This window comes from Anarhichas minor, unplaced genomic scaffold, assembly GCF_050575085.1.
Source record: "Anarhichas minor isolate MPS153535 unplaced genomic scaffold, ASM5057508v1 ptg000027l, whole genome shotgun sequence".
Lineage (NCBI taxonomy): Eukaryota > Metazoa > Chordata > Actinopteri > Perciformes > Anarhichadidae > Anarhichas > Anarhichas minor.
In genome coordinates, this window is record NW_027466473.1 from 10,421,942 (window position 1) to 10,436,058 (window position 14,117).

At 42.8% G+C, this 14,117-nt stretch overlaps 1 protein-coding gene across 1 annotated transcript in view; it reads left to right on the forward strand.

Moving 5' to 3' along the window:
- Positions 1-13,308, forward strand: part of LOC142960135 (connector enhancer of kinase suppressor of ras 2-like) — a 28,191-nt gene extending 14,883 nt beyond the window's left edge. Inside the window, exons 9-22 of the mRNA XM_076101775.1 lie at positions 741-887; positions 2,344-2,477; positions 3,372-3,574; positions 3,759-3,848; positions 4,737-4,927; positions 5,042-5,090; positions 5,212-5,390; positions 5,487-5,560; positions 7,143-7,214; positions 7,405-7,472; positions 8,459-8,559; positions 8,638-9,130; positions 11,899-12,098; positions 12,184-13,308. Of these exons, the coding sequence (XP_075957890.1) occupies positions 741-887; positions 2,344-2,477; positions 3,372-3,574; positions 3,759-3,848; positions 4,737-4,927; positions 5,042-5,090; positions 5,212-5,390; positions 5,487-5,560; positions 7,143-7,214; positions 7,405-7,472; positions 8,459-8,559; positions 8,638-9,130; positions 11,899-12,098; positions 12,184-12,231 (2,049 nt within the window). The 3' untranslated portion in view covers positions 12,232-13,308. The remainder of the gene's footprint in view (positions 1-740; positions 888-2,343; positions 2,478-3,371; positions 3,575-3,758; positions 3,849-4,736; positions 4,928-5,041; positions 5,091-5,211; positions 5,391-5,486; positions 5,561-7,142; positions 7,215-7,404; positions 7,473-8,458; positions 8,560-8,637; positions 9,131-11,898; positions 12,099-12,183) is intronic.
- Positions 13,309-14,117: the final 809 nt, after the last annotated feature.

Below are 14,117 nucleotides of genomic sequence, written 5' to 3' on the forward strand. Positions count from 1 at the left end.
GCTTTGGAGTATACAAGTATCTGTTTCAGCATGTCTGTCTCTTTAATGCACTTTCTGTGTGAAGAATTTCTCTGTAGTGGCTGTCAAGGTGAAAAATTACTTGGAAAGGAACAAAGTGATTGCTAGGTCAGTGCCTGAAAAGTGCCGGGTTTCTCAGGCTGCTTGGAAAACACAAGATGTACAGAAAGTCACTGCAGTCAGCCAAGCAAGAGAGGATATCTCCTCCTCAAACTGGACCTGGCATATTTGGTTCAGCTGCAGACTGTGCTTCTCTGGGCGGGGTGCTTCTTGTGCCAAATGTCATTAAAACTTGGTTAAAGACTATTTACAAGGCTTGCAGCTGTTCATAACATCGGGGCTTACCGCATCATGACAGCGCCTGCGGATTGATATCACGGGAGGTGTACAAGATGCCCTTTGGCATCCTACTTTGCGTTTGACATCTTCATCAACATGAGTCTCAGAGGCTGCGCCTCAGTTACCAACCATCAGAATGCACGTGTATAATTCAAATAACGACCACAACAGCACAGAAGTGGGTTAGGCGTTTCCAAATCACGCGAGAAAGGATCACCCAAGTATAAAGAAGACCAACTGGACTGACTGGATGTTCAATGAATCCCTGTTCTAGTCACTAACTAGTTGAATGTTGAAATATCAGCTCATTATTTCTGTAGTTTTGAGTCATGGGGATGCCTGTGTGTTGGGGAAACCCTCATCACGCTATTGTTGTTTGCTAGGTGGGCTGGCAGCTGAAGAACTTGGTGAACTTGCTGCGTGGCGACCCTGCAGGTGTCACCCTGACGCTGAAGAAACGCCCACAGAGCACGCTCACATCAACCCCGGCACTGCTCAAGAACATGAGATGGAAGCCGTTGGCTCTACAAGTACGATGACTGATTTCATCCTCTGCAGATATGTTTGTGTGTAGATATGTATTTGTATGTGTATATCTCTGTGTGTATGTTAAGAATACGACTGCACAGACTCTGGACACTAGACACGCATAAACCCAAATGTAGGAGTGCAAAGTGAGGATGGGGTTAAATTAAATAAGCGCTTTTACAATAGGGTGCAATCTAATACAACATTCCTGAAAAAGACATTAACTTTGTAAAAACCTTACCTTTTTCATAGAGATGTTGTTGCTATGGGGTTTGCAATGTATTGCACAGGTATTGCTTTTATTGCGTCCTCCTCCCTTATCTACCACAACCTGCTACTAATTGGTTGGAGGTTCCAGCATCATTCATTCACAAGTTGACATTTTAGACCTCAGTGGCATCTGTTGTCCTACTTCGGCCAAACCAACCCCATTTTTAGGACACTGTGCCTGAGCCAGAATGGGTGGAAATGAGAGGGATGTGTATTAATGTAGCCCAGCCTTTCTTTGAGTCCTAGGCCAGAGAAAATGTTTTCTTCCCCCTGAGGCCCTGAAGCACAGTCCTGCTCAGCCTCCTCCCCCTTCACATCACATCCTCATTCTTCTTCTTCTCCACCTAAATCGAATTTGCTCTCCTGCTGGCATTTTTAAGGACAGAAAGGTTTGGGGGAAAAAAAAGAACCTAGAATGTTTTCTGCCCTGAGTTGCGACTAAAATGAACAATGTCAAGGTAGTCTATTAAGTTACTGAAAAGAACGCTGTGCTGTGGAAGCCCTGCAGTAGCACTGACGCACATAACGGTCTTATGATGGCGCACATCTCTGATTTGTCAGCTGTGAGTTACGCAAGATATTAGCATAGTTTAAGCAGTGACAAGTTAGTCATTTAACAAGCATTTCACTCATTTAATAAGCTTGTTAATATATTTTTTATCACTGCGAAAGGCATCTTGTGATTGGATTACTTCTCTCTGACTATTCAAGTTAAGTTGATGACTAGAGGGTGATATAAAGGATATTAGTTACATATTTTGTTATGAAGGCGTCATGAATAAACAAGGAGCAATCTATCTCCATGTACTATTTAACAGACAACGTAGGCTAGGACCAGGTTTTCTTGACCTGAATGTGAGGGACAACTACACTGCACACCAACCCGTCGTCTTGTGTGCACTAGTTAGAACTAGAGCATCAGAAACGTACAGCAGGCTGCTCATTTCACGGTTGAGATGCTCAGCACCACAGCCTGAACCGAACAAATGGTCCCTGACTGACTGACTGACTGACTGGACTGCTGTGAACTCCAAATTGTCTGTGTCAATCCCTGTAACTCTTCCTGTGTCTCCCTGTCTGCCTGTCTCTCTCACTCTTTTGTACATGCTCACACACACACACACCCACACACACACACACACACACACACATACACACACACACACTCACACGTTCACTCACACACAGCCAATCTTCCCTCAGAGCCCCAGCAGCAGTGTCGCCACGCCCACCAGCACTTTAAGTACGCCATCCAGGAGGAGCAGCTGTGCTCTGCAGGACCTCTACATCCCGCCTCCTCCTGAAGAGCCCTACACCCCCAGGTGAACTCACACTTACACATAAAACACACAGTTCACCAGTAGCGCGTGTTTTACCAAATTAAGGGACCCTGTGGAGTTTTTCACCACTAGTGGAGCTGTGGAGCAATGCTATTAAAAGTGTTTTAATTGTGTCAGGCGCAAGGACGCACAGGCACCTGAACGAGCACACCCACATACACATCCCTGCCATCGGTTTTCGTGTTACTCCTTTGACAGTTGGTGGCGGTAAAACACAAAGAAGTGTAGCATTGCACTCACAAATGCATTGAAGACAAAGACAGATACCGTAGCTAGCAAACATGGACGTAAACAATGGCAGAGTTAAAAAAATAAAAATAAAAAGATTGCCAAAAGGCTCTGCAAGTGTTTTTGAGGAGAGAAATGCATTCGACATGTTGTCACGTCTCATGGATACACGGTCCACTTAGGCGAGAAACACTGAATGTAAACATAACAACTAACTAAGAAAAACCCCACGGGGTACCTGTCACTGAGAGCATGCTGATGTTAGCAGTTATCTCAAAGCACCAGCTGGTAGCGTGGCGGTAGACTCCTATTTAGTCTTGTTGTAATGTAATTTATTCACTGACTGTAAATTATATATATATATATATATATATATATATACAGTATACATACATACATATTTTCTTCTATAATTTATTATATATCTGTGATCTTGTTTTAAAAATATACATATGAAAGAATGGGCTTGGGGCTGAGAGCCACAGACAGGCCAGAGAAGTGAGAAAGTATTGAGGGATGGACTAACACATTATTGGTTTACATGCTTTTCACCATATATTCTGTTGGTGGCATTGCTATTTATTTTCTCTAATATTAGTCTAGATCTTCACTGACATTAAAATGACTTCCTGCTTTCCGTTACCACAGAGATGACAAGAGCAACCTGTCGGGTGACGATCCTCAATCGGACGTCCTTATCGCCGAGGGATCTGAGTCACCAAACTCCTACCTGGACCAGGAGTGTCACCGGCAATTTCCTCTGGTGGAGGAAGATGCGATACTGTACTGTTACGAGTACGACCAGAACCAAGAGGTGTCATCAGTCCGCAGGGGGAGCACTCCCACCTATGGTAAGACCCTGGTCTCATCTAAAGACTCTGCTGTAATTGTGAGAGCCAAGAGCTCAAAGCCCTGCGAATGTGACGTCTGTATGCTTTCGAGATGTTTTTGAGACGTCTACAGCTGTTTGATGTGTGTGTGTGTGTGTGTGGGCTGCTGTGTAATATTGACGTTCCCCGCGCCTCCTTGCTCCAGGCAGGCTTAGGCCCATCTCAATGCCGATGGAGTACAACTGGGTGGGAGACAACGAAGACCTGGCCAAGCTGAAGAGAGAGAGCAGGAGAGGTGAGTGGGAGGCAGTGGGAGAGAGAAAAAGAAAGGGGGGGGGGGGGGAGAGAGAAAGGAGGGAGACAGAGAGGGACAGAGGGAGCTGAAGTGAGTGGGTGGATATCTCATAATATCCTCACCCTCTCAGATCTCCGAGCCAGAAAGTAGAAGGATCAGCTTGCCCGTCGAAACCGATAACATGCTGGATATCAGTTCGTGCCTCGATCTCCTCCATGTGTTCACAATCTGTTACTGCTCCTTTTTTTCCCGTCATCCCTCTCTTTCTCGCTCTCAGCTTTGCCGTTTCCCTCTGGTTTGGATATAAAAAGTACACCGTTGCTTTGGCAACTGTGGAAATATATCCCGAGATTTTCACATTTTGTTGGTGACTGTCGAGCTCGGTGATAAATTGAGTGGGAGGAGACTGGATTGCTTTATTTCAGTCCCAAAGAAAGACTTGAGAGATGCGTTTGTTGCCTCTAGGGACGTTGTCGATTCAGTATGTTGCTCCTTTGGGCTTTTCAAAAGAAGTGATGATGCTATATTTATCTACAACAGACACTATTTGGAAGTTTTGAGGCCTTCCTGCCTGACAACAGCCTTCCTCTTTAGGAAGTCTTTTGAAACGTCAGCATTCACTGATCTCAAAGAGAGAGATCTAGATGACAGGCAAACTGACTGGTCTTTGAGCAGATTACATAAAGAAAACAACATAAAAGTTCATAGTCAATGTAAAATTACTTGACTAGGTTAATAACTGACAAACGAGCTTACTAAAATGATGCAGCGTCTTGTAATTTAGACACATTCAGTGGAACTGTACAGGCATTTAGTATGTAAGTTAGTGTAAGTAAAATGGCATACATTGTGTGTAGCACTGAGTTTGCCTCTGTTGTGTCCTTGCAGAGAATTCCCTGCTGCGTTTTGCGAGTGAAGATAAAACCCCGGGGGAGGACTTCCTGCTGGGACGCAGCCTGAGTCAGAACAGGAGGAAGACTGAGCGCGGAGCCAGCCCCACCCATTACACGCTCGTCCCCGCCCTCCAGATGGAAGTCTCCCTGTCCACATCCAGCTCTGACTCTGCATCCCTCTACCATGTCAGTCCCTTATGTCTGTGAAAATTCATATTGTTGTTGTTGTAAGCTAGTGTGGAAGCGGGAGCTTTTAGCAACCGTGGGATCAGCATGTCATCATTCCTGTTTACTTTGCAGGTGTTTGAGCGATCCTCTCTGATGTCGAGGTCAAAGAAGAAGAGTAAAGGTATGAGCATTTATTTAAAGAGTTTTACTCGAGTGCTCACATGCACTCAAACCCAAACATGCTTCTCCGGGAGTGTTTTCTGACCCCCTCGTCTGTTCTGCTCCCCTGCTGGCGCCTGCAGCTGGAAGTCCTATGTCTTCAATCAGCAAGCGGCGGATTTCCTGCAGAGACTTGGGTCAGGGCGACTGTGAGGGCTGGCTGTGGAAAAAGAAAGACGCTAAAACCTATTTCTCACAGAAGTGGAAGAAGTACTGGTTTATCCTGAAAGACGCATGCCTGTACTGGTACATGAACGAGGAGGTGAATATGATGAATTTCACAAAAGAGAAATTCACAGCATTCAGCCCTTATCTGTGATGTGGCACTGTGAATTAACTCTGTGTTTGCTCCTCACAGGATGAGAAGGCGGAGGGCTTTGTCAGCCTCCCGGAGTTCAAGATTGATCGCGCCACTGAATGCAGACGGAAGTAGTGAGTACTGACCAGAGATCAAGCATTGCTTTTCCATTTAGCCTCAAAATTGGATAAAACTAGATACAAATTTGTTGAATACCACTCACAAAGCCGACAGCAGAGACTGCATGTTGCATATTAAGATGCAACGCTACAAATGTATTGTCGGTGCAGAGGTAACCTTGTGCAAATTGTTTTTTGGCAGGAAAAACATTGGCATATATATTTGAAATTGTCCGTTTTGCATGGTCAATTCCAGAGGACGTCTGACTCACAAACACACATTGTGCACATTGTGCACATTGCACCAGTAACATTTTAGTGTTCACACATTTATGGCATTTATGGATATTAATTTAAATCTGAGATCATGAATAAAAAGCAGTAGCAGTGCTTATAATAGTGCATGCAGAAGACTGAAATTACCAGTACGTAGTACAATAATATTATGAAATATATCTGTAAAAAGTTAGACACCTAAAAGTGTAAAACTAGAAGTGTGTAGATCACATTTTATCAGTGATAATTTAACTGATTCATGCTTTTTGGACCTGAGGTTAGTATCTACAGGGATGGCTGATCATTTGTTGAGATTGAATGTTGATGGAGTAGGTTTAGTAATGTGGAGAAGTTATAACGTCGATGAAAGAGTGAGACACAGATTTGTTTTTATGTTCTCCAGCTAAAGCAAAGAAAGGTAACGACCTAAATTCCTTTGCTACATGAGAAAGGAAGGCTAGAGATATGAATGTGCCCCACTGATTCAACTTCTTAACAAAAACAAGTTTAGCTTTCGTTCAGGGTTACTCACGTAAACACATTGCGTGTATTCTTGAGCTCTAACAAATGGGATGAAGACATTTCTTTCCACATTTACAAATCTGATTTTTAAGGTATTTTCAATGCAGTGTGCACAAGACCAACTAAACGGACACCCACTCATAGCAAAACAGCTCCATAGCACTATTAGAGATAATAAATACAAATTTAAAAAAACTCCATGAGAACCTTTAAGCTTTAAGATTTTAAATGAAATATTTAGATCATCAGTAGCTAAATCTGATCTGGTTTAAGGATCTTGCTTTTAAAGAAACCCAAAATATCTTTTTGCAAAATCTCACATAGACAGTTCAGTTAATGAATGTGCTTCTTTATACAATATACTTTGTGGCAAATAACTGTTAGCACATTTAATGCATTTGTTGTTCACTAATGGGTTAAAATCAAATTCAGAGGTTATAAAAATCATCATAAAGGCATTGTGTTTCATGAACATGGCTTTGTATATATATCTTAATCATGAAACTCAGTCCTGGATTGTTTTGCATGCACGCTAATTTAAACTGCCTCAGACTTACTAACAGCTCACAAAAATAAGCAGAGCAGTTTATCTAATGATGCAAAGTCTTGCTGTTTTTGTGTCAGTCTGAATGTGTGTGTGTGTGTGTGTGTGTGTGTGTGTGTGTGTGTGTGTGTGTGTGTGTGTGAGACTGGGTGCCTGTTTACCTCGGCGGCCTTTTGTATTGATATGTTAATTTGCGCTATACGTCCCCGTTCTTGTGCTTACATATGATTAAAAATACCCTTGGTTCCCTTTCAGTGCTTTCAAGGCTTGCCATCCGAAGATAAAGACGTTCTACTTTGCAGCGGAAAATGTAGACGACATGTCGCGGTGAGTTAATGAGGCTGTGATAGTCGTGCTGTAAACTCCCCCGATCCCACATCTGCAACCACATTTATACCCCTGCTGGCCGGGAAATTCAATCCCCCTACAGGACTGCCCACTCTCCTTGAACAGAGCAGTTTTATGAGGGTGATTGGTCAAACAGGGAGACGCATACAACCGTTATTTCCCCCCACAGGTGGCTGAGTCGTCTCAGTATGGCAGTGGCAGGCTACTCGGAGCAGGAGAAAATTCGCCAGGACCAAGGTGAGATTAGTCACAGGCTGTTCACTGTGAATCTCCGGCTGTTACATGTTGCTGGTCAACACTTATTATAAACACTGAGATTGAGGAATCACATTTAATAAGTAATGACGTACGCATGAATAATAATTTTGCCTGGTCTCCTCTTGGCGAGGTTTTAATTCCATATCAAAGGTTCACAGCAGTCGTTTTCTATCACAATGTATCTGCTCCTTCAGCCCCATCTTATACATGCTGCAAATATGAGAATTCAATAAATACGTTTTATTTTTACATTATTGCCAGAGGTTTTTTAACACCTCTTTCCAGCTTCACTTCACCTCGGTATCCGATTCAAGCTTCTCTGTTTTGTGCTGAATATAAATGCTAATTTTAGGGGCTGAAGGCGTTCTTGTTATTTTCATATTCTGCTGTTATTTGGTTTGTCACGCGAATGGACCGGAAATGATGTAACCAACCTTTGTGCTATTCAGAGGAGCCTACGTAGAAACTTTGCCAAGGTGGGGGCGGGTGAGACCAGGTTTGTCGTTGGTTTTATGAAGAGGGGGGCTTCTTCCTTCCCAGACAAGTTGCTAAATTAGACTCTCAACACCTCCAGAGGACTGAACAGGAAGTGCTCTTGAGTCATCCGTCTCCATATTCAGCCTCAACAGTTAGACCTGAACACCTACACTGCAGCTACACCTGTCAGAACACTGATTCATGGGAACGCAACAGTTTATAAAGCTATCATAAATTGTACGCATGTATTATTTGTATCGACTACAAACATGTACTAAAGTCTCATAAGCCATGGCGAACCTCAGTCTCTCTAAACTACCAGCTACTGAAGTCCGGGTGTGAAGATTCTGATACAGGTGTGAGTGTAACTGCTTTGTTTTGACAAAAGTGTATTTGCATTGCTCTGCATTTAAAGAGCTTGATTTTGATTCTGCAATAGAGATTTAAAAAAAACAAAAAAAACATGACACAATCTTTGTTCATGACAGATTACTGGAGTGAGAGTGATCATGAGGACATGGAGATGCCTTCGATGCCCAAACAGGACAGTCCGCCACCACCTTATGACACCTACCCCAGAGCATCCTCAGTGAGTCTAGCAGCCCGTAGTTTAGTAGATGTGGCAAACCTCTCTTTTTTTTCTTGCTAACCGTCTGTTTTTGTTTAGGTGAGTCCCTACCTGGAACCGAAACGTGGCCACCTCTCCTCCTCCGACACTTTCCAGTCCCGCTCCTCTCATGATGACTTTCACTCTAAACCTCAGGACGGTAGCAGCAGCAGCAGCAACAACGGCGTCTCCTCCGGCCAGAAGACGAGCAGCCACCGAAACTCATGGCAGGACCAGATGGAAAACAACGCAAGGATGCACTACCTCCAGACGTTTCCGGTGGAGGAGACCCTGCTATCTGAGGACAGAGACCAACTGGCGATGGAGTACCGCAGGCAGTCCACCCTGCCCACACAGCGCAGCCTGCTGCAAGAACAGTACAGAGCCCTGCCTCTGCCCCATAGGTCCAGCATCGACTCAGATGCAGGAGGGAAACCCCGCAGCTTCACGCTACCCAGGGACAGCGGGCTCCATGCTATCTTAGCCGCCACCACAGCTGCATCGGATCAGAGAGAGCCCCATCACTACCAGCTGGACCGGGCCAGAGGCAGTGGTCAGACACACAGCATCTCTGTTTTACATCTTTTCACATGAACCTCAAGCATAGACCTTTAAGATTATAACAAGGTTTAAGAATATAATATATTACATCAAACTAGAACTGAAACAGTTAGCTGATCCATTGAAACATTTTGATAATCAATTCCCAAAAAACAGACATTTTGGGAAACTGTGATGGAAATTTTTAACCAACAGGATACATTGATTAATTGCCAAAAATAACCAACAGACAAATAATAGAAAAATAATGATTAGTCGCAACCCTACATTTGTTTGTGCATACGTGAAACTCAAGGTTGACTCCTGCAGTTGCCACAGAATACCTGGAAAGAATGTAAAGTAGCTCAGCTAATTAGAAACATTTGAAATTATGATTTGTCAAAAAACCTTTATTCACATATTTGTGTTCAAGAGGAAACTACCACACAAATAGGATTACATATTGGCTGACATTTATTATGAACCAACTGCACAGGACATGCTTCCCACCAAGCTGAGACACTTACTAGAAGCTTAACACCACGAGCTGCGATTGAGACTGCGTGAAAAAAAACTAGTAAGCTGCAAGTGAGCAGAGAAGTCGAAAGAAGTAATAGATAAACTGTTGAAATGTCCGGCTTCTGCCACCCCAAGTGGTACTGAAGCGAATACAAACTTGACTGAAAACAATTTCCGGATCACTATGTCTTGCATGGAAAAATAAGTGGCAATATATTTTTTTATATCAACAACAGTGTTAGGCAACAGCCTGTTTAAAATGAGATAAAATCAGTACATTTGGAACAAGATGTTGGGTGTCAATGAAGGGGTACTAGAGCTAATCTGACAGGGCTGTGGGGATACGTCTCACAGATAAGGGTGGGAACCACTGCAGTAGGCCATTAGAGGAGATCAAGGTGTCGCACACTTAACAATATAACTGAGATCACCCTGAAATGTGGGGACCTCTCCTACACTGTCACACTGTTACATGCAGATCAGTCTTTTCTTCTGCAGTGTTGAGCAAGCGTTCTTATCTGTCGTCAGTTATTTTATCGAAGCTGCTTACAGGCAGTCAGAGTCAGCAAATGTCAGAGGTTGAATACTCGCTATTATCGCTTCATTGGATTGATTTTGAAGCCAGCCCATTTGCCTTCCCTCAAAGACCTCCAGGGCAGGTTGTCTAAGTGAGATGAATTTTAGCATCTTATTTGATAGTGATTTATCTTGGCAGTTCACTCCTCTCTCACACACTCACTCTTTCTCTCTCTCTCTCTCTCTCTCTCTCTTTCTCGCTCGATCGAGATGTCATTGTGCCTCTCGGCAATGTTTGAATGGTGAAGCGAGGAGGAATCCTTTCAGCCCATGTTAATGTTGAATTCTGAACAAGATAAAGCAACGCGCCTAAGGGTCCTTTCTTCTTGTCCTCATTTATCTATCGCTCTATCGTTCGCTCTCTCCATCACTGCCTGTAAAGACAAGAAAGAAAAACAAAACAGGCGGCAAATAAAGCATGATACATTTCAAAGCACAGCCCCAGAGCTTCAGAACGCATCACCCTGCTTCCCAAACACAAAATAGAGTGATGACTACCTGGCACTAGTGTAGTGTTAGTATCATGCCAGCAGAGGGCAGTGTATGTAAACGGGAGACAAGAGGGGCCCTTGTAGTTTATTAGAATGATGTACAAGCTGTGCACTTCTCCCTAAAAATCTCATAATGAAGAGCTGAAAAGTACTTCCTGTGAGCCTGTAAAGACGACCATATATATATATATATATATATATTATCTGATTAAACAGGAGAGGACACAGATTACTTTCGTATAGTGCTTGCAAAAAGTTGTTCATTTTAGATGGACCTTTAATATAATGTTTAAAACTGTTTTGTTTATTTTAATTCTGCTTATTTTCAATAAATTCTGATTGATTTGATGTCTCAGTATGTTGAGATCACTTATTTTCACGGAGTAAACTGAAGGATAACCTGAATTACAGAAAACAAAATACACTAGACTGGATGTATTTGACCGGTGGTCGGACAAAATATTCAAATTGAAGTTGTCCCTTTGGTTCTTGGTAATTGTGACGGTATTTTACACAACTTTCCTTTCATCAAGAAAATAATTGGCAGATTCATCCAAATTGCCAGTAGTTGCAGCCCAGTCTTTGGTGATTAGACTCCATCGTGATGTAGTATATTAAAGAGGGTAGTGATGCTGTGGTTAGATCAGGAATATTCCTACCTGGAGTCTAGACACTGGTGTTTGTGGTGGTGAAGGGAGTTGCTGAAGATCTGATGATGAGATAAGGAGCAGGATCGGCCCAGGATATGATGGAGACTCGAGGTGAATGGGGTGGAGGACAGTCACATCGCTTCATACTTTTAAAATTTGACAGCAACGATGTGATTGGCTTAGGGAGATTGTGGCAGAATCTGGTCGGTTAACTTCAGAGTGAACGCCCGTAATCAGCTGATAGAGTAGAAGCCAAAGAGAGGGAGAGACCAAGAGATTTGTGAATGAATGAGTTTGAATGAATTTGGCTAATCTTCACATAGTGGAGCGGTGCCACATTCACTGCTGAGATTATTTTGTTAAAGGTTATACCACTGAAGTGTGTTTGTTTGGTTTTAAAAAAAGGAGATAATTCAGAAAAAGTCTCTGTATGCAGGTTGTTAACTTATAATTTGCTGTAAAAAAATAAAACAAAATTGAAATCTCATCCTTGACTTCAGTTCAAAGTAAAATCTTTGTTGATGATTGCTTGTCCTTCTTACCAGGCCATGGACGGGACTGCAGGATGCAGTCTGACTCTCTGGGAGACTTGTACAGGGCTCTGGAGCAGAGCAGTCTGTCCACATCGGCTGACCACAGATCAGTCAACCGCCTGGAGTACAAGCGCTCATTTGTCCGCCGAGTAAATGACCCGTTGCTCAATGACAAGCTTCATCGTCTCCGGATCCTCAACAGCTCCCTTAAGGTAACATTTTTTTTAGCATTTGTGTCTCTCCATACATGTGTGATTTATTGGCTAATTTCTAATTGTTACCTTCTCTTTATTACAGAATGTCCCTCTTCAAGACACAAATCGGTCATTGGGTTTTTTAGGGTAAACTGTGAGGATCAGTGTGCTAATTAAACCTCAAACCAATCGCCTCTGCCTGTGCCTCACACTGCTGGCATCCCTTAGCTGGAGCTAAAAGGCACCAAAAAACCTCCCTTTACCCGCTCGGCTCTGCATCTCCTTTCCTTTTACAGCTCCTTCAACCTTGCTCACCGTGCAGGAGCATAAAGACTTGTTATCCCTCTTCAATTTCAAAGATGAGGGCTCTTACAATGATAAAATAACAGGGTTTACGACTGACAAATAAGCACTTTGTGTCCGTGTCAAAGACGTGTCGGAGAGCTTTGTAATCCATCGCTCACATGCATGGCCGCCTCCCCTCGCTTCTGTTGATTCGTTTTGAACTTTATGCTGGAGTTGTGTACAGCCGCTCTGTAACTTCTGACGGAGGAATTAAAAGCAAAGCTATTTTGGATGTACACAACATTTTGTTATGCATGTGTGTATGATTTAAGGGTGTGTTTGTTCTATGAGTGTACAGGGTGTTAAGCATATATGCATATTTAATATTACATTACTGCAACAACAGTTACTACACAATGTTTTGGGGTACTTATACAAATTGTAAATCAAGTGCTGTGCCTCAGTGATTGTGAATGTACATTGTACTTTTCCAAGAGAGATGAGAGAAGATGTAGAAAGCAAGCTATTCCTCAAAACAGGAGCACAAATAAATGCTTGGCAATAATGAACTAGTATTGTAAATTACAAAGGAATGATCAGAATAGTTGTCTATTTTTGTATGCATGCCGTCTACCTAATTGTTTGTAAAACAGTTTTGTATTTCAAAGTGCGTTCGGTCTGGAGAGTACTGGTGTCGACCCTTTCCTTCACCGCGTTGTGTTTTTGACACTTATTTTACAATTTGCCCCTTAAAATTGCAAGAAGATGATTTTTTTTTTAAGTGTTAAGAGGAGTAACTGTATTTATTAAGTGTTTAATGTACAAGCATGCTTTGTATAACTAAAACACATTACCATGCCATTGGAAATTGACTGACATTGCACAAGTGTGACATATTGTAGCTACGTTACTTTTTTATTGAATAAAGTATGGCAAAGGGCACACTGAAGTAAGACCCGTTGTTAAATGTTTTGTCTCATAATCACATTTACTAATTTTAGACAAAGGATGATAATAGTGTGCAAATATAATACACAGGCAATCGGTGTATATGAAAGCCCCAAGCTCTCCTATTCTGTAGGGTATGATGATGATGATGATTCACAAAGAATAACACAGAAGAGGATCAACACAGGAAACCGTGTAAGTATGTACACAAATAGCCATTATGGAATCTCATATTTACAAAAAGTAAACCTGTTGGAGTGAAATGGGAATAAATTGTTCCACTTCAACTGGTTTAAGATGCAGAAAGGTGACTTAAAAACAGTGGAGAATTTGCTGCAGTGCTGTAATATAAGGTTCACTCCAGAGACAATAATAATAACTGAATCATGCGAGGCATACACATATAACTAACACAAAGAGAAGACATGTTTACCTTGTGATGGCCTGTATGATGGCCTCTGCCTCTAAGACATTTACACTGTTTGTGCAGCACCTGTTAAGAGTTACAAAGGTTCATCCATCCATCCATTTTCCTCCGCTTATTTGGGGTTGGTTTGCGGTGGCAGCAGGCCAAGCAGGCTGACCCAGACTTCCCTCTCCCCTCAACATTTCCCAGCTCATTCTGGGGGATCTCGAGGCGTTCCCAGGCCAGCTGGGAGATGTAATCCTTCGTTCTGGGTCTTCCCCGGGGTCCCCTACCAGTTGGGCGTACCCGGGAAACCTCCAGTGGGAGGCGCCCAGGAGGCATCCTGATTAGATGCCTGAACCACCTTAGCTGAGGCGCGAAGGAGTAGCATCTCACCT